This window comes from Taeniopygia guttata, chromosome Z, assembly GCF_048771995.1.
Source record: "Taeniopygia guttata chromosome Z, bTaeGut7.mat, whole genome shotgun sequence".
Lineage (NCBI taxonomy): Eukaryota > Metazoa > Chordata > Aves > Passeriformes > Estrildidae > Taeniopygia > Taeniopygia guttata.
The window spans coordinates 8,107,767-8,133,280 of NC_133063.1; the positions used below are offsets into that span (position 1 = coordinate 8,107,767).

Genomic DNA, 25,514 nt, shown 5'->3' on the forward strand with positions numbered 1-25,514 from the left:
TTACTTTCCTTCTGTCCAGACACTTCTGACTCTGCCACAGAGGAAACTATGCTGTATTACACAGTTTGCTCTTGACAAAGTCACACTGGCTGTTATTTGTCTCTTCTAGTTATGTAGATAAATGGGTTTGTTTCTGTGTTTTCTTAGAAACCAAACTTTTAAAATTATCTATAGTAGAATTTTCCAGTTCTTTCTTTTTTCCTGTTTTGCTGAAAGGATCTTTACATCAACTTTTTCCTAGACTTTCAAAACCTCAGCAGATCCTCCATTAGTTGTCAGAAAAAGTAATTAAGAGTTTAGAGGTTACTTTACACAACCCTCTAGAAACTTCATTTCTTCAGTACTTTTCTTGATATTCTTGCTCTTCCCTATATGATAAACAGAAAATATTCCTTGTTTTTCATGTTCCTAATTTAACCTCATGTTTGATCTTGAGTTTTCGGACATTCAATTTTTACTTGTTCATGGTATTTTTATACACATCTTCAATAATTTCACCACACTTACACATTTTCTGCCAGTTTTTCTCTTGTTTATGATTAACAGGGACACATAATTTAATGATGGCCTGTTTTTTCCAGTTTGAAACTTTCATTTCATGGTCTCCCTCACCTGAGCTGTCTTCCACCTTCATTTCTCCACTAGTTCTAGCTGTTGCCTCCAGTCAAAATCAAAGAAAATTGCCTCTTGCTCTTTCTGCCACTCTTTCTACACAGAAAACTGCTGCAACATGTGAAACTTTGCTGAACAGCCTCAACCTGAATCACTGCCATCCCTACTAAAATTCCCTGTTTCCACCAAGCCTTCTGCTTGGGACAATCCTCACAAAAAAAATCTCCATGCACCCCATTCTGGAGGCCTGGAGCATCCTCCCGCCGTGCCACACCTGAGAAGGTCCTTGTTCCTCTGATGGAACATCATTGTGGAAGGCAGTGTGGCACATATCACCTCCTTCATGTGTTCTTCAGCAATAATTCTGTTTTAATATCCTGGCTGAGAATTGCCACAACAAGCCCCTTCCTCCCAGACATCCACATTTACATTTGGGCTGGATTGAACCACTTCTGGGAGAAGTGACAATATTCATAGACATGGGCAGGCCGGGCCCTTAGACCCCCTACTCCTTCAGTCTTGCTTATTTTCCAGCAATGCAGTAGATGGGATTCACCCTTATTCTACAGTAATGAAATCTCCTGTGCATTGTTTAATTCTGAAGTGTAATGGCCTCTGTAGCACTTTACCTCCCAGCATCACACTGACCCAAACCTGCTGTTTGCAGTGTTGTGGCTTCATTGATGTGAAACAGCTCCTGTTCCTCACATCCGTAATTCTCCCCCTTTCTCCACTGATAGTGATGAGGGAAATATTTCTGCCTTCCCAGTTTGCTTGGTGTTTGTTTGCTGTTTGTTTTTCATTTTGTCTGCAGGGCCTCCCACATTTCCTCAGAGTGCTTTAATTCAGCAACCCCAAACAGAAGATCTCCAGATTCCTTCCTATATGGATACCACTAAGAGGCATGTTTTCCTGTTGTGGCTCTTGCTAGCGAGAAACAAAGGCCGTAGACCTTGCCAATTCAGTTCAAACTCTGGACTAAAGCATTCAGGATTGGTGCTTCCATTAGAGAACAATCCTTACAGGAGCCAAGCAATAGTACAGAGAGTCCTAAAAGAGTGGTGTCAATTCACTATTTTTATTCTGGCCACTGGGTTATTTTGTGAAGAATGGACTTCCTACTATTGCTGGGAGCTGGGAGAGCAGAAATAATAAGATGGTCACCTTGTTAGCCAAGGATTAGGCCCGAGCAGTACATATTTAATTAGACTTTAAAGAGCTTATTTCAATGTTAGGAGATGCACTCCGTCTCTGTTGCTGCTGCCTCAACAGAATCGTTTCAGTAAGTGTTCTGTTTATCAAGAGACAGGACAGTGTTTTTAGGCATTGTGAGTACCCAGTTTTTGTTTGCAGTTAGATTAAGAAGTGGAAAGTTGACTCAAAGCTCTTGTAGAGCTCATCTAATCTCTTTGGTTGAGAAGATCTGTCCTCCCACAGACTCACCTTCAGCATTATAAAGGAATACATCTTCCTGATGACAAGCTCTCTTTGCAGGGACACTTCAAACTTGGTTAATTCAGACGCAGCACCTTCTGTTACAAAAATTTAAGAGACACATGAGAAATTAGAGTGCTGCTTGCACATCTTTGGACTACTACTTACCCACGAGATCCAGGGCATTCACAATGAGCATTAGTGAAGACGACGTGGAAAAGTTTCTTGATGGCAACCCTGCTTTTGCCAAGCAGTATTTTGAGAAGAAACTAAAAACAGAGTCCTGGGATAACAATGAAAGCGAAATACTTTTTGAGTTGATCCAAGACATGCAAGAAAGCATCAACATGGAGAAAGTTGTTTTCAAGACCTTGAGAAGAATCAGGTCTCTTATCCACGCTGACCGCTGTAGTCTCTTCATGTACAGGCAGAGAAATGGCACTCCTGAACTGGCAACAAGGCTTTTTAACATCCAGGAAGGAAGTACTCTGGAGGAATGCCTGGTCGCCCCAGACTGCGAGATTGTCTATCCACTGGACATAGGCATTGTGGGCCATGTTGCTCAGACCAAGAAAACCATGAACATCAAGGATGTCCGTGAGGTATGTTTGCCATTTATTTATTATCTAGGTAGAAGAGAGGCTCACAGGGGTCAAGAGGCAGTGCTTGGTCAAAGCCCTTGTGGTGTAGTGGCTGTGTATTCGAAATAAGTAACAAGTCTGAAAGTTCCTTCCCATTTCATTTATGGGGTGAGGTGAAACTAAGCACATTTATTACACTAGATCTTAATGCCTGCAAACAGTGCACTGCTACACCTTGCCTGTCTAACTAAAAAAAAAAATCACATCTAGTCCAGCAGAGGAGAGTGAAGTAGGCAGATCTGCACTGAATGCATGTGGAATTTTCCACACAATTTTATATTCTATAAATAAATGGCAAAGACGCAAAGACATAGAAATTCTTTACAGTGAGTCCAAAGAGGGTTTTCCATGACAAAAGAACTTTGGAAATGTTTGCTGTGATGAAGGTTTAGCTAAGGGCATTTAGAGGCATGATTATCTTGACAGAGGGAGTGGACCCCAGAGCAGGGACATTAACTGCAAGATGTGTATGGATGATCTTCATCAGAAGCAGACAATCTTTGACTGAAAAAACTCTTTCAGCAAAAATTGCAATCTGCAATTTCAGGAGGGACCTGAGGGATTTTAATGTTTTATGTTTATGCCTTCATGACAGTATTTATTCCCCGTACTTCTGGTTCAGTCATGTAAACCTGGATGGCAGGAATAACAATCTGCTTGTTCTAATAATAGGTATAAAACTAAAATCCATGTGACCCAAATATGGCATTTGGGATTACTCCATCTATTGTTTGCTAGTTACAAAGAGACCATCTGTTTATTCATTCATTTGTTGCTCAGTGCAGGCATATCTCAACCCTTCAGCAAATCTTTCCTTCTTTTCCACAGAACACTGAAGACCCTGTTTTGGTTCTGCAGCTTGGGTTCTTTTTTTCTGGGCGCATTGTTGGTGTTCGGGGAAGCATCAGAATGTGACTTAAATTTTAAAGATTTTTGGTTTCTGTTGTTTCTCAAAATACAGGGGAGGATTTCAGATCTGTGAGATAAGTGCTGCACTCCAATTCTAGTGCTTTTAGACATTGCCATAATACAAGTCCTTTGAAGAAGACCCAGAGACTAAATGCTTGGTCTAGCCCGTTTGGCAGAAAAGCCCAGCAATGGGGAAGGTATGGGGAGAAGACTAATTAGGGAGTGATCATTCTTTCTGGTGCAGCCTTCTGAATATGATCAGAGTTGTGTGGCTTTTCCTAACCCAAACAGAACGACTTAGAGATGCCAATTTATTCACTTGGAGAGTATCTTTGGTCAGCAGGACCATCCCTGCACTCTCCCATGGCAGGTGATGATGGTATCAATAAGGCCCTGTGCAGGTGAAGTGATTGGCCATCTGCTTTCCCTGGACTATTCTTTCTCCAGTTTTTAAGAGAAACTATGGGCAGATGCTGCAAGCTGACGACACACTTCATGGTAACAGCAGCAGAAAAATGAGGGTGTGTGAACTTGCCAGTGACTGAACCGGTTTATACTCTGCTGCTATGCAGTGCTACTTGGCTCTGCCCACTCTGCAGTGCTAACAAGAAGTTAGAGGAAAGGATGGAGGAGGCACCAATGCAGAATACCATTGATCTGAGAATAACCAGTGGAGAGCTGCCTTGTTCTGAGAGAGTTTGGCACGTTAAAGCTTATGATTGGCAAGATCTTCACAGAAAGTTAAAAGCCTTCTGCTCCTGATGTTAGCTTAATCATCTCTACATGGTCCAATTTTCTGCTAACTCATTTATTTCCCTCAGTAATTTTTAAGCAAAATTTCTTTAGGCAGCTTACTTTAATGGGATGTACTTGGACTTGGTTTCAAAACACGTTGTGAAAAATGCTTATTTGTAAATTCTCTATTGAACAGTGTGCCCAGTTCAGCCCATTTGTTGATGAGCTCACCGACTACACTACAAAAAACATCCTTGCAACACCCATCTTGAATGGCAAAGACTTGGTTGCTGTCATTGTGGCTATAAATAAGCTGAATGGCCCACACTTCACCAGCTCTGATGAAACAGTAAGTGGTCAGTAGCTGAATTCCTATCAAAGAGCTTTACTTTTGTCTTGTAACAGAGATCCTTTTACTCTAGTGATGCCTGCTTTAGTGAAGATCCACTGGTGTGAGTTTCCCTTAAGAGCACTCACACTCTCATTGAAGAGGCTTATAATGGGGGTGTTTATCTCAGATCTTTCAGGGGAGGTACAGTGGGATAAGCCTCATATCATGACAGTGCAAAGCAAAGCTTTATCCAGGGAAATTACCTTGATGCTTGTAAATACAAGCATGTTATGAAATACAGTACACATGTAGTTGCTTCTGCATTCACTTCAATCTCACAATTTGCTTTTTCAGCTTTTTCTGAAGTACCTGAATTTTGCATCCTTGAACTTGAAAATTTATCACTTGAGTTATCTTCACAACTGTGAGACTCGAAGAGGCCAGGTAAGCATGAAAATGCAAATTGGCTATCTCAAAACCAAATTAATACATTCTTCTTTAAAGAGTGAATCTGATCTTCTTCAGAGATTTGTCTCTGCAGAGCAGAAATAAAAGATGCCCACAACTGCTTTCAGATACTGTTTCTTTCCCAGAGTCCTTCATTACTCTTTCTTCTGCTTTTGGCAAAACTGCAAGACCTGATGTGGTGGCACCACAGGACTGACCTCTGGGTGTTTTGTTGACTTGAGGCTGTGAAGAATTCTTGGATCATTTCATCATTTCAGATAGCAGCACCAAGAAATTTTCTGAAACACTTAAGAATGTGGTATTTTCCCCCTATCTGTTCATTAAAAGTGTTACTGAATTTCCTCTTGGAGCCAGTGAAATTGCTGTCACACGCATGTTTTATTGGCCTCCATCAGTAGAAAAGAGCATATATTAGGGGTTTAGGATATTCTGGATTGAAATTCTGGCACCATACTCTCCCTTTAGTTGGGTTACAGTAGGAATCTCAGATTTATTGGGATGGATGTGAATCCTTGGGATCACTTTGTGCAGCAGGCAATAGTTGCCACTCAGGAGGATGGAATTGCATTTGTGCTTCATGGCAGCCACGCTCTGTTCTCCAGTGGGATTGCCATAGAGAATAAATGCCTATCTTGGAAAAATGGATGCAGAATGAAAGTTTATTTTAGAGCTTTGGGATGGCACTTACACTTTCTAGTTAATTTATTATGCTTTGCCTATTTTTTTCATTTATCAAAAACATGAATGATGGTCCAGCAATACCAGCAATGATAAATAGTTAACTAAAGTAGAACTAACAAAGGTTTTTTTGCCTAGTGCTTCCACCAGGAGTGGACTCAGGAGTCCTGTATTCATGTATTGCTGCTGTCTGAGCAGGTCCCACACAAAGGGAGGAAAGCAAGAAGGAGATGCAGGACATGCTGCTCTAGTTCTGCCAACAGCTCACTTGTCAAACCTCTGACTAATATATGTCTTTAGGGCTGTGTGAAAGTTAATATAGTTCATTGTGTTAGAATTTGAAGTACAGAAGTACAGAGTCAGCAAATGACATTCTCAAAAGTGGTCTAGGATTTTAATATTGCAAATCCCAACAGCAAAGACTATGGGTAAAATGGCTTGTGCAAAGACAGGTCAGTCTGTTTGTGCTCAGATACTGTGTAAAAGTCTTATTAGAATATAATAAATATATATAATACATTTTTACCAACTTCCTTACATCATTTCTTGACTTAGATATATTTCATCTGTTTCTCTCAGTCCTTCTCATCAGACTTGTGGCTTTCAGTTCTTATTGCATGCTGTAAAATGCCAAGAAGCTAAACTGCTGCTCATTTCATCTAATGGTTTGTATGACAACACCACTATCCTATTTGAGGCATGCTGACACTGAACAACTCATACAAATGGCAGAGTTGTCCCAGTTTATGGGTTAGAAACAGAGACCAGTGCAGCTCAGAATTGCTCAAAAACATCTACTAGTGCCCAGTGAAGAGGTGAGACACAGTTTTTCCAGTTGTGGCCATGTAACAGTATTTCTTGTTCAAAGCACAGGTCCAGTCTGCTTCGAGTTGCAGCTTCAGTGCTTCAGAAGCAGGGTCCTCATATGTCCTGGGCTCAGAAAGCCAAACACACACCTGGGATTCAGGCACACGTGCATTAACTAAGCTGAGCAAGAGTGTAGGTGACTTCTTTACCAGTTCAGAGCAGTATTTGTGTAACCTCTGCTTTTACAAATGAAAGAGGCTAATAGCAACAGCTTTCTTAAAGGTACACCTGTAGAATGTACCAGAAGAGGGGGGAAGTATCATAGTCTGACGCACGCACGAACCAGCTGCTAAAACACTTTGAGGAAAGTGTGAACTCAGATATTTCAAAGAGTAGCCTCTGGAATTTGCAATGCCTTTGGTGTTAACTGGTTTTGGTTGTAACGTTTTACTAATGCCTATTAGTAAATTTAAGTGAGGCCAGTTCTTTGCCTGACACTACTACTTTTTTTGTGTATATTGGTAACATTTGACTCCTATGTAACGCTGTGATGATCTGACTTTTTCTCCCTAGTAATTCCCAGTGTGAACAAGCAGTGTAGGTTCCCTGCACTTCTGAGGAACTATAACCCAACATTTGGGAAGTCCATCTCTCCGAGAAAGGCTGTGCTTACGTTTTGGTTTTATCCTGCAGGTGCTGTTGTGGTCAGCCAATAAGGTCTTTGAGGAACTGACAGACATTGAGAGGCAGTTCCACAAGGCTTTTTATACAGTGAGGGCATACCTGAACTGTGACCGATACTCAGTCGGTCTCCTGGACATGACGAAGCAGAAGGTGAGTGCTCACATGTGTGCTGTGCATCTTTCTGCTTGCTGTTATCCACTGAGGGGTGATGCATGCAGATAAGACTTACTGAGGCAGTAAAAGTGCAAGCTAACCCTCAGCCACTATTCCTACTTTGCTTGGCATTTTTTTACTGTGTAAAGGTTAAGATAATTGGGTTAATGAAATCAGAGGAAAGGGGAAGAACTTATCACTGAAATGGGACTGTTGGAGGCTGGGAAGCCAGAGGAAGGGAAGGGGTGTCTGACTTTGGCAGTCCTGGTCAAAGTCTGCAGCACAAACAAAACCTGACAAAGTCTGTGGGTATTGGAAGTATAGTGAAACACCTATGGAACCATCAGCTAACAACTTGTCTGGAGTGTCTCTGAGATCTGGAGAAATATGAGGTTTCAATATTAATAGAGAAAAGAGGCCATATCACAAAGTGACTTGTGGCAAACAGCCACCTTCCTCAAGGACTCATCCGTGCTCATGATATCCAGGCTTTCAGATGAAATTTGGCTTTGTGAAAACAAGCTGACAGAATCAAAGTTACCTCAGATTTGGTCTGATAGTTTGGCAAACTTTATGTGGGGGTTAGACAGCATCCTTGCCAGTGGAGTCCTCTTTGTCCCATGGCCAGTTTGACTGTCTTGTTGACAGAGCTCTTGCAGCAAGTATTGTCTTGTAAAGAAGTATATTAAAATATTATTAGTGTAAGCTAAAGACACTTTGATCCACATTATAATGTAGCATAAGAAAAAAGAGCAAAAGAAGTATTTTGCTTCTTCAAATCTGGCAAGTAGTAGGTCAGGCAATAGCCACACTTTGGAAAATCAAAAACACAAAAACATTGTCACAGTTGTTTGCTCTGAGTACAGCCAGTGCTCACTGTTCACTGAATGAACCAGCACTCTGTGTACAGGCAGTATATGGTAACATGCAGCCATATAAAAGCATCTGACATGCCCAGATTTGGATATCTGGGTATCATTCTGACGTCTAGTATTGAATTAGTTTCATTATTTCACGCCTTGTTTACACAACACCAAAACCAGCATGGTGGAGCAATGGCTACATTGAGGCTTGAGACAGAATGCACTTTTCTACTCTAAACATTCTTTTTAAATTTTAAAAACAGGAGTTTTTTGACCTGTGGCCAGTCCTCCTGGGAGAAGTACCTCCCTACTCAGGACCTCGAACCCCGGATGGCAGAGTACGTGAAAACAAGATTTCTTTAACTTTCCCCTCTCTGGATGGATTGGCTCACCACTCATTTTAACATCGCTCTTTTTTTTCACTTGTAGGAAATAGTCTTTTACAAGGTCATTGATTACATATTACATGGAAAAGAAGACATTAAAGTTATCCCGTAAGTGCCCAGTCTCTGAATGTAGGTACCGACACAGGGTGTAGCTAAAAACAAGGTTCCCAATGTTTTAAAGACATCCAGGTGTAGAAACGTAAAGGACTGATAGAGAATTGAGAGTCAGAATGTAAGTTGGCGCTTCAACTCACATTTCTGTGGGATAAAGATTTCCTCAAGGGCATTGGGATCCTGACTTGGAAGTCAGGCTCCAAAATTCATTCAACCAGTGATGTTTTTCAGATGGAGAAGTGAGCTGCCTTGATTGTTTGCAGTTTTCTGCTGTCGTTGCCAGGCAGAGACATCACTCTCCTTCGTGCCTTCCCTGTGTCAGTGGCTGAGCCTCATCCAGGATGCTCTTGTGCTGAGGTTTCCTTGCTTTTCTCCACTCTTTCTATCACTGACCCCATCTTAAGGCTACCTCTGGCCTTTTCTCCCATCCTGGCACATTGGAACTCTAAGAACTGCGCTCTCTTCTTGCCATTGAATTTTTCAGAGGAGCCTTGGGCAGCATTGGCAAATCTGACATAAGGGACATGTCCTCCAGTTCTGGTAACACTGCTTTACACTAGAGTATGTGCTGCAAAAAAAGTCCCCATTTCTTGGGTAATGCAGTGTTCAAAGGTCAGGCTGGCAGACATCCTCAGCCAGGAATCTCTTCTTATCCTTCTCTGTCTTGAAGGTTTGAGACATGGCCTTCACTCCTAGGAATGAATTTTTATATATTGCAACCTGATATTTTATCAGTTATTTTGAATGCTTGAAGGGGAAAGTATTTACTTATGTGGAAAATTTTTTCTTGTGCACATGTATCCTTTGAAAGTAACAGAACCATTTATGGACGGGGGGTTCCAGGTCTAAACCTGGATTATACAATCAGCTGAACACACTTCAGCTCCATGATCTTTTTTTTCACTAAACATATACCTTTAATTTCCCTTATACATTTTTCTTTTGTTAGAAATCCTACCCCGGATCACTGGGCACTAGTTACTGGACTACCAGCCTATGTGGCTGAAAGTGGATTTGTAAGTACTTACCCTGGGGTTCCTCAAGTCTTTCTGAGATGAATAATACTCATTCTGCTTTCTCAGCAATTCAGTCCTTTGTTTTGGCACTTAAACTTCTCATTGACCATACTGTAATAATTTTTCTTCTGTGTGATCCCCTAGATTTGCAACATTATGAATGCTGCAGCAGATGAGATGTTTAACTTTCAGGTATCGTGAAAACTTCCCATTCTAGCAAGGATGCAACTTTATTTTTTATTTTATTTTTTGCAGAAATGTAATGTAGAGTCAATATTATGCATATAAATACTTCTTTTGCCTGTAGTTTGAATGTAAAACCAGAGTGCTCATGTATTTACATGACCATAATATTAAAACATACTAAGTTCATGATGTCTTTCTGCTTGCTGTTTGCTTCAAGGAAGGTCCTCTAGATGAATCAGGATGGACTATCAAAAACGTTCTCTCCATGCCAATAGTGAATAAAAGAGAAGAAATTGTTGGTGTTGTCACATTTTATAACAGAAAAGATGGGAAACCATTTGATGAACAGGATGAAACCCTCATGGAGGTATAGTTTCTTGCTGGAAGAAATTCATATAGTTGAACAGGTCACTGTTGTTCCGTGTACACTTGCAAAGCATCCCGAGTATTTTGCAGCTAAGTAGGTATCTTTGCTGCTTAGAGCAGTGTTATACATCAGCTCGAAAATTTTGAAAGCAACTGTTTGGAATACTGGGGGAGTTTGGTATGAGAAACCCAACTATGTTGTTGTGATTTTTTTTCCCAGCATTCTTGGACTGTACAGCTAGCCACGAGCAGCTACTGTACCTGTATTCACATACCTGCCAGCTGGTTCTCACTGGCTGAGCAAGTCCCACAAAAAATGACATAGAAATTATCTATGTAGCTAGGATAAAAAAGTAGGCCAGCTATTAAATTCACCAGCAGTGGCTGTGATTAAAGACCTTGCTCCTTAGAAATGTTCCTATGCTGGTTTCAATGAAATATAAGTATTTAGCTCTTGACACTTGTTATCAATCAGGACACTTCCTGAATCAGACTTTTCTTATCAAACAAAAAAGACCATAGAGAAAAAAATCAGTTTGAATTGGCCACTGGACAGCAAACAAGCTGAAAGCAAGCACAGGACGTGAGTAAATACATGTGAAAGGTGATGAGACCACCCTGCTCTCCTTTGATGTGAGAGCTCCTGATCTGTGGTCACCATTGTGACAGAAAGCTTTCCACAGGTGTGGAGACACCTGCAGAAACACAGAATTAATTTTCTGTACTCTGACCAGGACGGAGGGTGCTTCAACCTCCACAGAATCTGTGCTCTCAAAGCCTGGGCAGATTCAGCAGCAGGGGAGCTGCTTTCCTGAGGAGCAAGTCACAGTTGGGAGCAAAGATGTGGTTGCTCATTGCTAGAATTTTGGACAAAGTCGAGCTTGTGTTTCTTTAAAAATGTATCATACAGTGTCATATTTCTGTGTCTTTGAGGAGCAGATGTTATGGCTATTTCTCTGTTTCCTTCTCTCCCCCTTACCAAGTCCTTGACACAGTTCCTGGGTTGGTCTGTGCTCAACACAGACACATACGATAAGATGAACAAGTTGGAGAACCGTAAGGACATTGCTCAGGACATGGTGCTCTACCACGTGAAATGTGACAAGGATGAAATCCAGGAAATTCTGGTAATGCCTCACAGTGTGGAGCTCACACCCACGTGTACTGGCCTGGCCCGTGACGTATGGCACAGACACAGCTCTCCCATTTCACAGAGGTGCTTACAGCCACCGTGAGGGGTGGCAGCACCCGGCCCTGGTAACTGCACAGGGGCAGGACAAGTCTTTCTTTTGGTTCTGTGATCTGCCCTCCCCATTGGCACCCTGCACCACTGCGTTCTTTCTAACTTCCTCAACAAAGCCAGCCTTGGAGGTGCTACTCAGGGCAGGGCTGTAGGAGTGGAACAGAAACTGATTTATTCCTCAAAACTTCCTTTGTGCTGAGGATGTCAAGTTAGAGGAGCCAGCTGAGACAATGGCTCTAGGGAGACATTTGTAAGTGAGGGAAACACAAAACAAAATGTAGGAGGGGGAGAGCACTGCCAGGAAAAATATGTTGAAAGACAAAAAATTGAAGTAAGGTCCAGGAAAGATGCACTATTTACATATGAGAGCTGCTGTAGATTGCCCCAAAACGGGCCAGTGAAAACTCCAGAGGGATTCAGGTGTTTCATTAACACACTCATGCTTTTTGCAGCCAACACGAGAAAAGCTGGGGAAGGAGCCAAGTGAGTGTGACGAAGAGGAACTGGCAAGCATTCTGGTAAGAACAATGCAGTGCTGGAGAGAAAAGCCCTGGCAAGCAAATATTGCCTGCATAGATGTAGGGAAGAGTTCCCAGTGTTGGCATGCTGTTAACCTGGAGAGGGTGAAGGCAAAGCATACCCTGCCCTCCTTTGCTGCCTGAGGTTGAGACTATCATTAGTATGTGTCAACACGTGCCTTCCACGGCTCCTGGGGAGTCTCTGCTCTCTGCCTTTTTATCTCAAGGCCTTCAAAGTCCATCTGGAAACACAGCAGCCACTTTGGCTTGTTTTGTCAGAGTAATTAAGGGGGGCTGTAAGTCTAACCCCATTTTGAGCCTTCAAACTATATAAAATCAAATACAGGAAACAAGCAATATTTCCTGCACAAAACTGCCCCCCAGTTCCTCCAGTAATGAGATTATAATGAAAAGCTTCATTTCAGTGTATTTATGTGCTACATTCTAAAAGAAAAGCAGCATCAGACTGATACATTTTTATTCAGCAAAGCTCAGGAATGACATAAGCAGCACAGCAATAAACCAACTCACCTCTCTTACAGAAAGAAGAGCTGCCGGGGCCCACGAAGTTTGAAATCTATGAGTTCAGGTTCTCTGATTTTGACTGCACTGAGCTAGAGCTGGTGAAGTGTGGCATTCAGATGTACTACGAGCTTGGCGTGGTGAAAAAGTTCCAGATCCCACAGGAGGTATGAGCTGGCAAAAGCTGGGATCTCCTGTCTAGGATGGACAGCAGACTCGCCCACACTGCAGCTGGCACCGAGGTCCCTGTGCGTGCCCAGCACAGCTCACGGGGGCTTGCAGGGATGGGGTCGTGTGTCCTGAGCCCCACTGAGGGCAGGGAACAGTCCCTCGTGTGGGGTTGGAGCATAATTTCTGCTGTCTTCTGCTCCTCACTACCTGCCACAGATGTGGGTTTGCCATGAGGTCTGTAAGGATGAGTGGTGGACTCTGCAAAACGTTTCTTGCACGTTCTGTATCCAATGCCTGTCACAGCTGCAGGGTAAAAACAGTTCCCAGGCACAACACAGGTAGGGAGTGCCTACCTGCCCGCCTGTTTCCTTTACTTTGTACATAAGCTGCATCTTTCAGCCAAGATATGCTGAAACACGCTCTGGCAAGCCCCTTTGGTTTTTATCCCTACAAAATCACGCATGTGCCTTCATTTGGCACAGTTGGCACCAACCTGTTGACAGGAATGGTGTGACCCTGTGGGGATGAGGAACCACATTTTTACCCCTATAGGAATATGTTAAATACAGGGTTTTCTCCTGTAGCCCCTCTGGTAGGGCCAAGGCTGACGTATTCCCACAGCTAACGTTTTATTTCAGGCAAATTTGCCCTGCAGTCAGGAGACAGGGTTTGGGTAGGCACTGTGTAACAACCTTCCCCTGTTCAGTGAATTAAAGGGGAAATGGCACTGCACGGGACATATGGGCTCACACCCCGAGCTCTGACTTGTGAACTCACGACTCTTGCAGCTCAAAAGCCTATAGACTTTCATAGCTCAAAACCCTATAAGAAACGAGTGTTTCAGCAGCTCTGCTGCTCCCAAAGGGATTTCTCTGCACATCATGTGAAGTCGATTTCCATCTAGTGGCATCTGGGGGTGACTGCAGGAAGAGTTTCCACCCTGGAAAGGCTGGATGGCAATTGGGAGGGAGTTAAATAGGAATTACCTCTGTGCATCTTATACGCAGAATGACAGTATTAAAAATATTAAATATATCTACTCCGGAACAGCTAACCCCTGGAACAGTTGTGAAAAGCAGTGATTCTTATAATTGAGATTTTAAGAAATGAACACTCATTAATAAATAATTGTCTCTTTAATGAGAAAACTGCATAGCTACAAGTGGGAGTACACATGGAGAGGCAGACTGCAGAGGAAAAAACAGTTTTCTATTTAATGCCCTATATTGTAGTTCTTTAGGTGATAATAAATTTCATTCAGCTCTACGTCTATGGATCCATATCTCTTGTAGAGAGACATGAGTATTAATAAATCACAAGAAAAAGGGATAAATCTTATAAGTGACAACCTAAATAAACAGAGAAAGCAGGAAAAGTCAATAAATTCACAAACAGTAAGATGAAATCACTTTTCCTTCAGACACTGCTGATTCTTGTGTAGTCCAGAGGCATCTCTGTGATTTTAAATTTTTTACCAAAAAAGAAAAAAAAAAGTCAGTATCCACTTTTCTTCTCTACTAGGCTTTACTCTATCAGCCTGATGATATTACAAATTCCGATCCCTTTCTGGGCCTGTCTCTGTAGAGCTGGTTTGAACCTCATCCATGGTTTTTGTACATGACCCTTGTTGCAGCATGAACAGGCAGCAGCTTCATTGCCCACACTAACATGCTCTTCCCACTGCAGGTTCTGGTAAGGTTTGTGTACTCTGTCAGCAAAGGCTACCGGAAGATAACTTACCACAACTGGCGTCACGGCTTCAATGTGGCACAGACCATGTTCACACTCCTGATGGTAAGGCAGCACCACCCCAGCTAATTCTGTGGCACAGCTTTTTTACAGCAGGTCTTCTGTCACACCTGAGAAATACAGAGGGCTCCCTTTGAACCCTGGTGTAGGAAAAGGTTTTGTAACTCCTAGCACAAGTCCTGCAAAACTAGATCTCCATTTGCCTGAAGGGACAGTCATTGTATTACACTCGAAGAAAGCTTTGGTCAATATTGGCCAATAAATGGAGAGCATGAATTCTCATCGAGACAGACGTGTATGGTGTTGAATAGATTCCAGATTAAATCCTTCTGCAAAGTGGAGGAGAGAGACTACAGGACTTCTGTTCCTCCAGTAGATTCTGACAGTAAGAGCCAGACAGAAGTCAGCCGGCTGGGATGGACACAAAACTGTGCTTTCCATTTCCATCCAGAACAGACACAGGTGTGGACAATCTTTTGGGTGATTCAGCTTGACAACCACATTGCCCAGAAAGACACAGAGACTTTTCACTGAGTATTTTGTGTCCAGTGACTGTGAGGGTTGTTTGTGATAGCCTGGGTGAATCCTAGGGCTGAGGCTTCTATAGCAGTGGGTAGCTAACCCTGCAAGTGTGCATAAAACATATAAACACTACAGATGCACCTGTCTGGATCTGAAATATTTTGTTTCTAGCTGATTCCCTGTTTTAACCTAAGTCAGCTGTGTGCTGCATTTCAGTTCACATATATTTTCAATTCTCCTGGACTGTCCCAGGACATCCCCAGCACAGAACAGTCACCATTCAGTACTTTTTCCTGTCAAAAATGTTAACATATGGCATATAAATTCTCTCCCACCAGACTGGCAAACTGAAGCGTTACTACACCGACCTCGAAGCCCTTGCAATGGTAACTGCAGCTCTGTGCCATGATATTGACCACAGGGGAACCAACAACCTCTACCAAATGAAGTAAGCATTTTCTTACCACTTCAAACCATTTTCTCTTGCTCCTGTTTGGAGTAGAATTAGGTTGTGGTCACACCAAACTCCAGTACAGCTATATTTAACACACAAGGGTGACAACCTTCTTTTACAAGTTGCCTTGCTTTTCAACTTGCTGCAGTGTTTGGTCATACTTTGGCCAGAGGGGAATATTTGCTGTGCTCTCTGGGGCTTTCTTTACCTCCTAGCAAACCTCCCTTAGTTAAAGCAGAAGTCTATATCACAGTGTGAAACAGGTGCAGAGCAGGCACTCAGTATCTGAGCATCACAGGAGACTTAGGATGTCTACAGAATCATCCTGGACATAAGATGATGAATTTTTGATGCATCTATGGAGAAAGCACCATGCTTTGCATTGCCCTCACTACCTACAGAAACAAAGCACCTATGAGGATGTTGCTCTCAGTAGGTAGTCATTAGCTACAGATAAACAATTGCATAATTTCATTGCCTTGTCAAGGCTCTGTTACTTTAAATAGTAAAGTAGTCAGATCACAGCTCTTCTGCAGTGCTTGCTGCCTATAAATTCTTACATATCCTGGAGCTTTGGAAAAATGTTAAATAAAGTTGGCTTGTGTTTTTGATAGAAGAGGGCCTTGCTTTTCAGTAAGGTGTCCAAGGATTGCAGGGTTTTTTGTTCCTATTACTAGATATCAACATGTAGTTATTCAGCAATTAAACAGACTTACTAAGTTTAGTAATTACAATGCAGTCATAAACAGTATTTGGAGTGAAATTTTTAGTTGGAAGACTATTTTACACAATGTCTAAAGAGTTATAAGCAATGTCACAAGTCTTTTATTAGACTGAAATCATTAGTTAGTAAAAAGTTCTACTCATAAGCCTTTTTCAAAAAAATGGAACTTATATGTGTGACAGAAATGAAATACAAAATTAGACACTTTTTGTCATTTTTAAGTGCTGCACTAATGTCTTCAATTTTTCCTTTATACAAACAGATCTCAAAATCCTTTAGCTAAACTTCATGGATCCTCTATTTTAGAAAGACATCACCTGGAATTCGGAAAATTCCTGCTCTCTGAGGAGGTTGGTAATGAGCTGTAGTATAAGAGCATGAATAATTTCCTTTCAGGGAAGCTCTTCATTAACAACAGGGCTGTCAGCACAAGACCTTTCTCTGGCTCGGATGCAAAGAAACTACAGCTGTCTCATTTCCAAAGGACTCTACGCTCACCCAGGACCAAAGCACATAAGCTTCCTAAATGCTTGTCTTGGTTTCTTCATTTTTATCCCTATAGGAATATGTTAAATACAGGGTTGTTCTCCTGTAGCCCCTCTGATAGGGCCAAGGCTGACATATTCCCACAGCTAACTTTTTATTTCAGGTGAATTTGCCCTTCAGTCAGGAGACAGGGTTTGGGTAGGCATTGTTACCTATTCACCTTCAGTGAATTAAAGGGGAAATGGCACGTAGTGACATGTGGCATATGGGCTCACACCCCTTGCCCATGAGAGGAGCAAGCTGAGCTACTGAAAGATAAAAAGTGAGCACATTTGGGAAAGGGAGGTGGTCAGGAACTCATAACAACATAGAGCTAGATTTTTTCAGTGCCTGTCCTTTGTTTTTCAGTCATTGAATATATGTCAGAACCTCAACCGCAGGCAGCATGAGCATGTGATTCACCTGATGGAAATTGCCATTATAGCAACAGACCTGGCACTCTACTTCAAGTAAGTCAGTCATGCACACCGTGTGTGAAGGGCAGAAAAGGCCAAGTGTGATGCTTTTACAAAAGGCCAAGTGTGATGCTTTGCTCTGAAAGCCCCCACCAGTGCAGCAGTTCTCTTCACAGACACTGCCTCTAGGAGGCTGCCTTTAATACTGACTTCAGACTTGGTGTGAGAATTCGAATAATTCAAAATTATTTTGAACTTCCACTCAATTAAATCATATACATTACTTTTTAACCATCTATTGCCAACAAGGCAGGGCTATGTGAACCCCTGTGGGAAGAAATGTCAAGATTTGGTTTGGTTTTATTTACCTAGCATTTCAGATCTGAAAATACGTGTAAAAGGCAAGTGGACTGGCCAGGACTATACTAACTTCTCTGTGAGAGCAGAATGACACAAGAGACAAGTAGTTCATCGTAGGTGAATGTTCAACTCATAATCTATTCCACAGACAAGGGCCTAAAAAGCCAAAATCTTGGAGCAGCACCTGCTTTCTGGGACATGAGGCTGAAACTCAATGACATATAACTTCCTAATTAGCAAGGAGCTTTCAAAATGTGCCTCCAAAACACTGTGTCAAGACCAGAGTCTGCTTCTGTGTTTTGAACTGCAGTATCATTATAAATACTTTAAACAATCCAAAAAAGAGGAATTCTAGGGACGTTGGAATACCCAGAACACTCTGGAGATACAATATCTATATGGCACCACTTCCTCACTAGTTGGGAACAAACTGGTCCTTGCCCTCCTTGGTCCATGAACTGCAAACAAAGGCTTGGCTGAGCTAAGACACAGGATTACTGAAGATAGAACACATACACAAGTGACTGTGACTTCTGTATGTGTTCTCTATGACACTGTAACTCTTCTCTCTGCTAATACTCAGATTTCTCCAGATCTCATGCCACTTCAAACAAGGGTGTATTGTGTATAAACCATTCACCAGAATTCCCAATATACATTTAGATTATATAAATAAGATTAACAATGCCTGACTAAGTATATAAAGCCAGGCATCTTTAAAAATACTCCAGCTAGCTCTAGGTTTCTGCACTTTGCTTAACTTTTAAGTAAAAAGATTTCTTGAACTGCATACAGAGGTGTAAGCATTTCTCAGCTGACAGAACTTGCAGTAGCTCATGCTGTCAAGGACCTGCTCATATCTCACCACTATGTTAATTTTTGATGCATTTACAATAGCTAAGGAAGCAGAAGATGGTGCTTGGTTTTGTTGGCACAACAATATCAGGGCAACAACTAGTGGAAATCATTCTGGCAGAGTCACCAATATCAGGATTGTCCAGCTGTTTTTGACATATTTGTTTCCTTGTTTCATAGATTTTTCTTTTTTTAACCTTTTTTTTTTTTCCCCCAAAGAAAGCGAACAATGTTTCAAAAGATCGTTGATGAGTCTAAGACGTACGACAGTGCGAGTGCCTGGACTGAGTACCTGTCTCTGGAGACAACAAAAAAAGAGGTTGTCATGTGAGTAGTCGGCTCTGGGGAAAGGTTAGTGATGTGCACACCTTGTGAGAGCTCCAGGATGTGCTTTATGCTGCAAAGTCAGCAAGGGGTACATTACTGGCTACTCGATTTGATCTTCTGGAGAAGCAGGGAAAAAACTCAGGGAAAAAAAAGTGCTTCTTCATCCAAGTAAGTGTCCTGTTAATCATATAGTCCCAAGGAGAAGCAGGATACCTTCTGGTCGTACACTCCTACCAGATCACCCTGTAGGCCACAAACAGGGACATCCAATCCATTAGCTGTTGTTCCTAGTGGCAACCAACCCGAGTTGCATGATGCTGCTGCTGTGGCCAGACAGAAACTTTGCAGGATGCCCTGTGCTGGTGATAAAGTGCTCTCCCCACCTCACTGCAGACTGCACTGCTACACACCTGTGGGGGAGCCAAAGGTGTCAAAGTCAAGGAGTTCAGCCCAGCAATCAGTAAAGCAGCAAACATCTTAGTACCAGAAGCAAGTATTTCCCCATCATAATTCCATTTTAATCCACAGAGCAACCTTTAATCAGTGTCCCGGTCGTAAATCCCAAGGCTGTTACAGCAACACATCTATCAATTCAGAAAGGGCCATGGGATACCTGACACAGTACTGGGGTATAAGGGTCCTGAGACAGAAAAAATAGGGAAAAAATTTAATTTCTTTCCTGTTTTTAGGGCCATGATGATGACTGCCTGTGACTTGTCAGCTATCACAAAGCCTTGGGAAGTCCAGAGTAAGGTCAGGTGCTTGATATCTTGATGGATTTCTGTAGCTTATACTTCAAAGCAATGCAATTTCTAAGCTGCCTAGAAGCTAATTCAAAGTCTCCTACCAAAATTACAAAAAGGATTAGCTGTGGTTTTGATGTGTCAACCAATCTTTCAGATTGTAATTGTGAGCTCTGTACAAAATTCATGTTTACAAAAAAACCCCCAAAAAAACAAAAACAAAAACCCCAAAAAAACCCAAAAAACCCCAACAACAACAACAACAGCAACAAAAAAAAAAAAAAAAAAAAAAACCAACCCAAAACCCAAGGGAAAAAACCCCACCCAACAAAACAGTTACATAGATGTTTAGGTCACAGTGAGATTTTTTACATGTAATATATGCATTGCCTTAATTATAGCAATAACTACCTGAAGTTTGCTCAGTTGTTTTATTTCCTTTACTAAAACAGTAAAGGGCAACTTTTCCTGCAAGTACAGTTTTCTTGAACTGTACTTGAGCAATTGCTAAATAATAAATGCTAAAATTTAAAGAAGAGTAAAAGAAATAAAATCTACCTTCTTGTTCAGCATGAAGAAAGGACAACAGAAAAAAAATCAAAATAGACACCCAAAAGGTGACCAGTAAGCAAATCCTTGAAGGGAATAGACTGGAAATATTTCTCAATAGATGAGCAGTGGCCAAATGAGATCCAGTGCAATATGACTGTTGAGCTGTCATTAGATAGGTGAAATCCAATTGCCACAGCTGCCCTTCATGGGAGAAGAAGTGAGGCTATGGTTGGACAAAAGAAACAGAAGGATAAGAAGTGAGATTTGCTTCAGAATGGAGACGGGAAGTGCATCAAGTTATGGGGCTAAAGTTGGTGCTAACTGCTGTTTTTCCCTCCGTGTCAATGTAGGTAGCTCTACTGGTAGCAGCTGAGTTCTGGGAGCAAGGAGATTTGGAAATAAGCGTCCTTCAGCAGCAGCCCATTGTAAGTATCATGCAAGAACCAGAGTTCAGTTCAGACAGCAAGTCTCAGCAGAGACTTACTACCAGCAGTGCTGCCCTGAGTGCTCTGTGTCTGCCTAAAATCACAGTGCTTGCCAAAGTCCTTTAGAAAAATAAGTTCTGAGATAGTGAAGAGCATCCCTGACAGTGACAAGTGCCTCTCGTCCAGCTGTCCATATAGTTAGATGGGTTCAGTGGCTGTGAACCATCAAGGGGTGATTTGCCCTGAAGATTTTGTGCAGGTCCCTTACAGAAAAAAATTAAAAACTAAATAGATAAGTCACAGAAGAAAGAGGAGCTCCTAATAAAGAGAAAAAGTGCGAACATAGACTTCATAGAGTCAAGGAATTATCAGTAAACGGAACGGCATTTCTAACATTTTTAATGGATGAATTTGACATTGAAAGAGGCAAATAATTCCTTTAAGTGTCCTCCACCTGTGTAGTTTGGGGATTTTTAAAGTAGACTTTCATGCATTCCCTCTACCCACAGTGGCACCACAAATTATATAGTAATCAACAAGATCTTGTAAGAATATTATTTCTTCTTCAGTCATGTTTTAGACGATTTAAAAGCTCTTCAACAATTTACAGCATGAACCTTTCCTAGTAGATGTTTGAGAGGCACGAGGGAAAACCTTCTTCTCCTCCCCACATATGGACACTTGAAATGCTGTCTAAAATTTCTGCTAAAATGGCAATGGAAATTTGAACCCTTTTCACTCCTATGCAGCTGAGGAAGAGGGCTGTGATGGACAGTCTTTAGGACAGCATGACAGAACTGACACAACAAGGGGAGAAAATAGAGGCGTGTTTTTTAATTAAGTGTTCTCATAAATCATGGTGAATTTGTGTCCTCCCACAGCCAATGATGGACCGAAGGAAAGCTGCTGAGCTTCCAAAGCTTCAAGTGGGTTTCATTGACTTTGTGTGTACATTTGTCTATAAGGTAAGCAAAGTGCACCCTTACACACCCCACCCTTATCAACAGGAGTTCAAATCCCAGCTGACTGAGTCCTGGTGCAGCAGCACCACTCCTGGAGAGAGGGACAGGTAGACAAGTGAAAATCTGCCCTTTTCTGGGGCATTGCAACAAGTTGACTCTTTCTGCCATTGATGACTTCTGCAAAGCAAAAAGAGTCTGTCCTGGGGTATGATGGACAAGCATTCCCTCTGCACTGCATTGTACTAAGAGGTGTGTTTTGATTAGGAATTTTCCCGCTTCCATGAGGAAATTCAGCCTATGCTTGATGGGCTGCTGAACAACAGAAATGAGTGGAAGACCCGTGCTGATGAGTATGATGCAAAAATTAAAGCTCTGGAGGAAGAGAAGAAAAAAGAGGAAGAGAGAATGGCTGCAAAAAGAGGTCAGAAAAAGTAATTAGCTTTTCCTTCCTAACTGAAAAACGTGCTTATGGACACCCTCACAGATTACAGCAAGATTTTCTGACACAGCAGAGTAAGATTGGATCCTCTGGCAAGGCTGAAGGCACCTTGCCTTCAAACATTATACCAGAACTGGTTGTCAAGAAGGCCACCAACTTAAAATCCCAAACACTATTATCTGAGAAACTAGTGAGAACACATTCAGCATGAATTCCCATGCAGCTGGGGAAAGCAGAATGTCATGTGCTGTCCCTGGAAAACAGCAGGTAAACAACACTTTGGCTGATCTGCTGACCCACAGGTCATGAAGCAGAAGCTAAGAAAAGTTAAGACAAGATCCCCAAATCCTAGGAGAACATTTAAGAAATAATGGTTCATTGCATTTCTAGCCTGTATTAGGTACTACCTAGAAACATGCAGTAGTGGCAGTAACCAGTAGCAATTTATTTTGGCTAAACATGGTTTTCTTCTTCTGTGGGCCCAGCCTGGGTAGTACTGAAAACATTAGCAGTAGTGGGTACTGGTTGAAAATTTTTCTGATAGCCTGAGGATTTGTTTGACTCTCAAAAGGGCAGAAGTAGAAGGTTCTCCTGGCCTCTCCCAAATATCTGATCAAATATCTGCCATGGCTGGGTGCCTGCACTCCACAGAGACTGAACTCTTCTTTTGTTCTAAACTGGACCAAAATTCCAACAGCCCATGGCGTGGACATTGCACAAATGACACAGTTTAGAAATTATTAGAGCTGTCTAAATGTTTTATCTCAGTTTGATTCACAGTAGTTAACATAAAATATCAAAAGCAAGTGTTTGAACTATGATCTAGAAAGTCTCTGAAAAATTATTTACTGTATAAGTAGCTGATACTCAAGCAAGGAAAATTTCCGCAAATTCTACAATACTCTTTCCAAGCAGCCTTACACATACAATTACTTTGCACAGCAGACAGCTCTATATAGGGTGCTATAGGTATGACCTAAACTGATCGTTGGATAAAAGTTCTAAAAACCTCCTGTAATGACTGAGACGGAAATTTATGACTGTGTGTCTAATTCTATGTTTCTTTTTATATGACAGGTGAAATAACCTGTAATGGAGGAACAGCTCCAGCTTCCAGAACCTGTAGCATACTTTAAACCTGTTCTCACTGAAATACATGCCACACAAAATGAGAACACCCACATAAAAATAACAACAATCAACAACAAACAAACAAACCCAAACCCAAACAAAACCCACCCTAAAACAAACAAACAACTTCCCCCTCAACAAAACCAAAAAAAAAACTTAAAAAAAAAAAAAAATCATGGGGTACAAATACATTCCTGATTGGACTATTCTGATAATTTATTAGGCTTGTGACCAACCAGGGAAGGGCTAGATCTTGTTTGCCTTAATTGTATCTCTTCCTGATGGTAGGGAGCCAGTTCTGTCCTGTCTCCTGTCCTCCATTTAATGAATCTTATGTCAGATGGCATGTGACAAGACAGAACAATATTTAGCCCAATAAATCAAGCTGCAAGATTATAGAAGAGTATTTTTCCTGCACTGAAACACTTCTTATCCTAAAGCTGATGGGGATAGTGCTGCTCCTTACAACCTCATGAGACTGACAGTGAATGCAACCATAGCCTGCACAGTGGGAAAAAAAGAGGAAGAAATAAAGTTATCATATCTAAGTCTGTATCTATCAGGATATCAGAAGGAAAGCTGAGGGTAAAGATAAAGCATGAAAACTGACTATAGTAAATCTTTGAACTGCTCTAAAAGATTATGATTCCATTTAAATCCAAGAAACACTCTGACAGACAAGACATCTGCATTCACTTCAAGAATCTGGATAGGTTGCTATCCCAAACGGATAGCTATTAATATATATTCATATATATTCATATATAGTCATATATATTCATATATGGAGCTATTAATGCAACACACAGTAGCTGCCTTCTCCAGGAGCAGGATCCACACTGTGTACTAATTGAAGCTTCATTCTTTTATGCACTATTTTAAGAAGACAGTATCATCATTTACCCATTACAGTTCCTCTTACAATTAACCAAGCAACCTGAGTTGTAAGATCTCGTAAATTTGTTCTGTTTTGCCTCATAATTCCAGTTATTTAACATAACTGATTGGAACTAACTGTCCTTCCTTTCCTCTTCCTGCTCTGAGATGTCTGGTTTTTAGATCATACTCCTTATTCATGACTCTTATTTCAAATGAAAATTACTTTTCATGTTTATTCATGTAAAAATAGAATATTTAATTACACTCTTGTAGTAGTAGACACACCCTCATGTCCTATTCCCTCTCCTTCCCCTCTTTCTTTTTTAAAATTGTTTGGAGATCTGTTTTGCTGGGGATTTTCTTCTTCTATTACTCCTGTTACCTTCAGGATTCTTACCCTTCAGTATATTGTTTCACATTACAAAAATATTGTAAGTAAAAGGAAAACTAGAGCTGTGGTGGTACCTGGTGATCATTTACCTGTCTCAGTGTAGTAAGCAAGATGTAATCCTCAATCAATATGCAGCAATTCCGTGAGAAGCCATGTGTCTTTCAGGAAAATACAGAAACTTGTCTCACCAGAGCAGAGGACCATGTGGAAAAATGCCGCAAGGTTATTGTATGGCACAGTGATAGGCAGTGGGATTTTGATGATCACCACAAGACACCAGATGCTTAAATAGTGTGAAAAGCTCCCTATATTCTCAGATGTTTTCTGGGAAATAAAACCTGGAGGCTGACCTTCCTGCTCGCTGTAACCAGCATGAAGCACTCAGAGCACTGCAGGGTGCTCCAGCAGGGCTGCTCGCTCAAGGAGCATGGTGTGCCTGCCCATCACACCCTGTCAGCATGCTGCCAGGTATTCCTAAAGGGATGCAGGGGTGTCCATGGACACTCAGGTGTGGGGTGCCAGCGGAGGAGGCTGTTGCTCAGGGGTGGAGCCTTTCCATGGGAGCAGTGAGTGATTCTCACTGAAGGTATTGGTCATTTAGACGCAAGTGAAATTTGCCGTAGTTCCTCCTGCAGTGGTCTTCCTTTACAGCTGGGAGCCGGCTGCTTGGATATGTTAGACATGGAGAAAGAAAAGGGCCAAGAAACAGATTTGTTCACTGTTTTACCAGGTGTGATGGACTGAACTTTGCTTGGGTGGGCTGGTTGAGCCAGTTTCCATGACAACCTGGGTCTGATGTCTTAAGCAAAGTGTTTTCACATCAGATAGGGAAAAAGGCACGTCAGAAGCAGATCCTGCAGAGGTAGGGTAATGCTTTTTATCATGCCAATCTCCTTTTGGTGAAGCACAACTGCATCTAACAATGCAAAACTCTTCCTTCCAGGGCAAATATGGGAGGAAATCTCTAAAGGGGTTCCTCTAGAAAGCAGATTCAAGTGGCCCCTCCCCAGACTGGTTTGGGAAAATATTTCCTTGGAGAAAAGTGGAAAAAACCCTGTTTATTTCACAGGCAAAGTATTCACCAGCACAGAAAACAACAACAAAACAAAAAAATCTGAAGAGATGACAAACTCAAAAAGTCTCTTTGGTGGGCTGCAGCTCAGCTCACCCAGTCTGTTATCAGTCCCTCCAGTGCTGGAAATGCTGCAGACCTGGCCCAGCCC

General features: G+C 41.7%; 1 protein-coding gene across 1 annotated transcript; it reads left to right on the top strand.

The window, feature by feature from the left end:
* Nucleotides 1–1,094: 1,094 nt before the first annotated feature.
* Nucleotides 1,095–24,501, top strand: PDE6B (phosphodiesterase 6B). Its single transcript, XM_002187904.7, has 22 exons — nt 1,095–2,648; nt 4,528–4,680; nt 5,017–5,106; nt 7,309–7,449; nt 8,579–8,653; nt 8,745–8,809; nt 9,765–9,831; nt 9,976–10,023; nt 10,235–10,384; nt 11,367–11,510; nt 12,079–12,144; nt 12,687–12,833; nt 14,524–14,631; nt 15,447–15,556; nt 16,549–16,636; nt 17,181–17,281; nt 18,662–18,769; nt 19,459–19,522; nt 20,415–20,489; nt 21,371–21,454; nt 21,716–21,872; nt 22,968–24,501. The coding sequence occupies exons 1-22, from the start codon at nt 2,238–2,240 to the stop codon at nt 23,024–23,026; spliced, it is 2,511 nt and encodes an 836-aa protein (XP_002187940.2). The 5' UTR covers nt 1,095–2,237; the 3' UTR covers nt 23,027–24,501.
* Nucleotides 24,502–25,514: the final 1,013 nt, after the last annotated feature.

Coding starts and splice junctions, on each gene's coding strand:
- PDE6B (XM_002187904.7), top strand. CDS start 2,238: ATGAGCATTAGTGAAGACGACGTGGAAAAGTTTCTTGATGGCAACCCT. Junction 10,024..10,234: donor ATGAGATGTTTAACTTTCAG/GTATCGTGAAAA, acceptor GTTTGCTTCAAG/GAAGGTCCTCTAGATGAATC. Junction 12,834..14,523: donor AGTTCCAGATCCCACAGGAG/GTATGAGCTGGC, acceptor TTCCCACTGCAG/GTTCTGGTAAGGTTTGTGTA.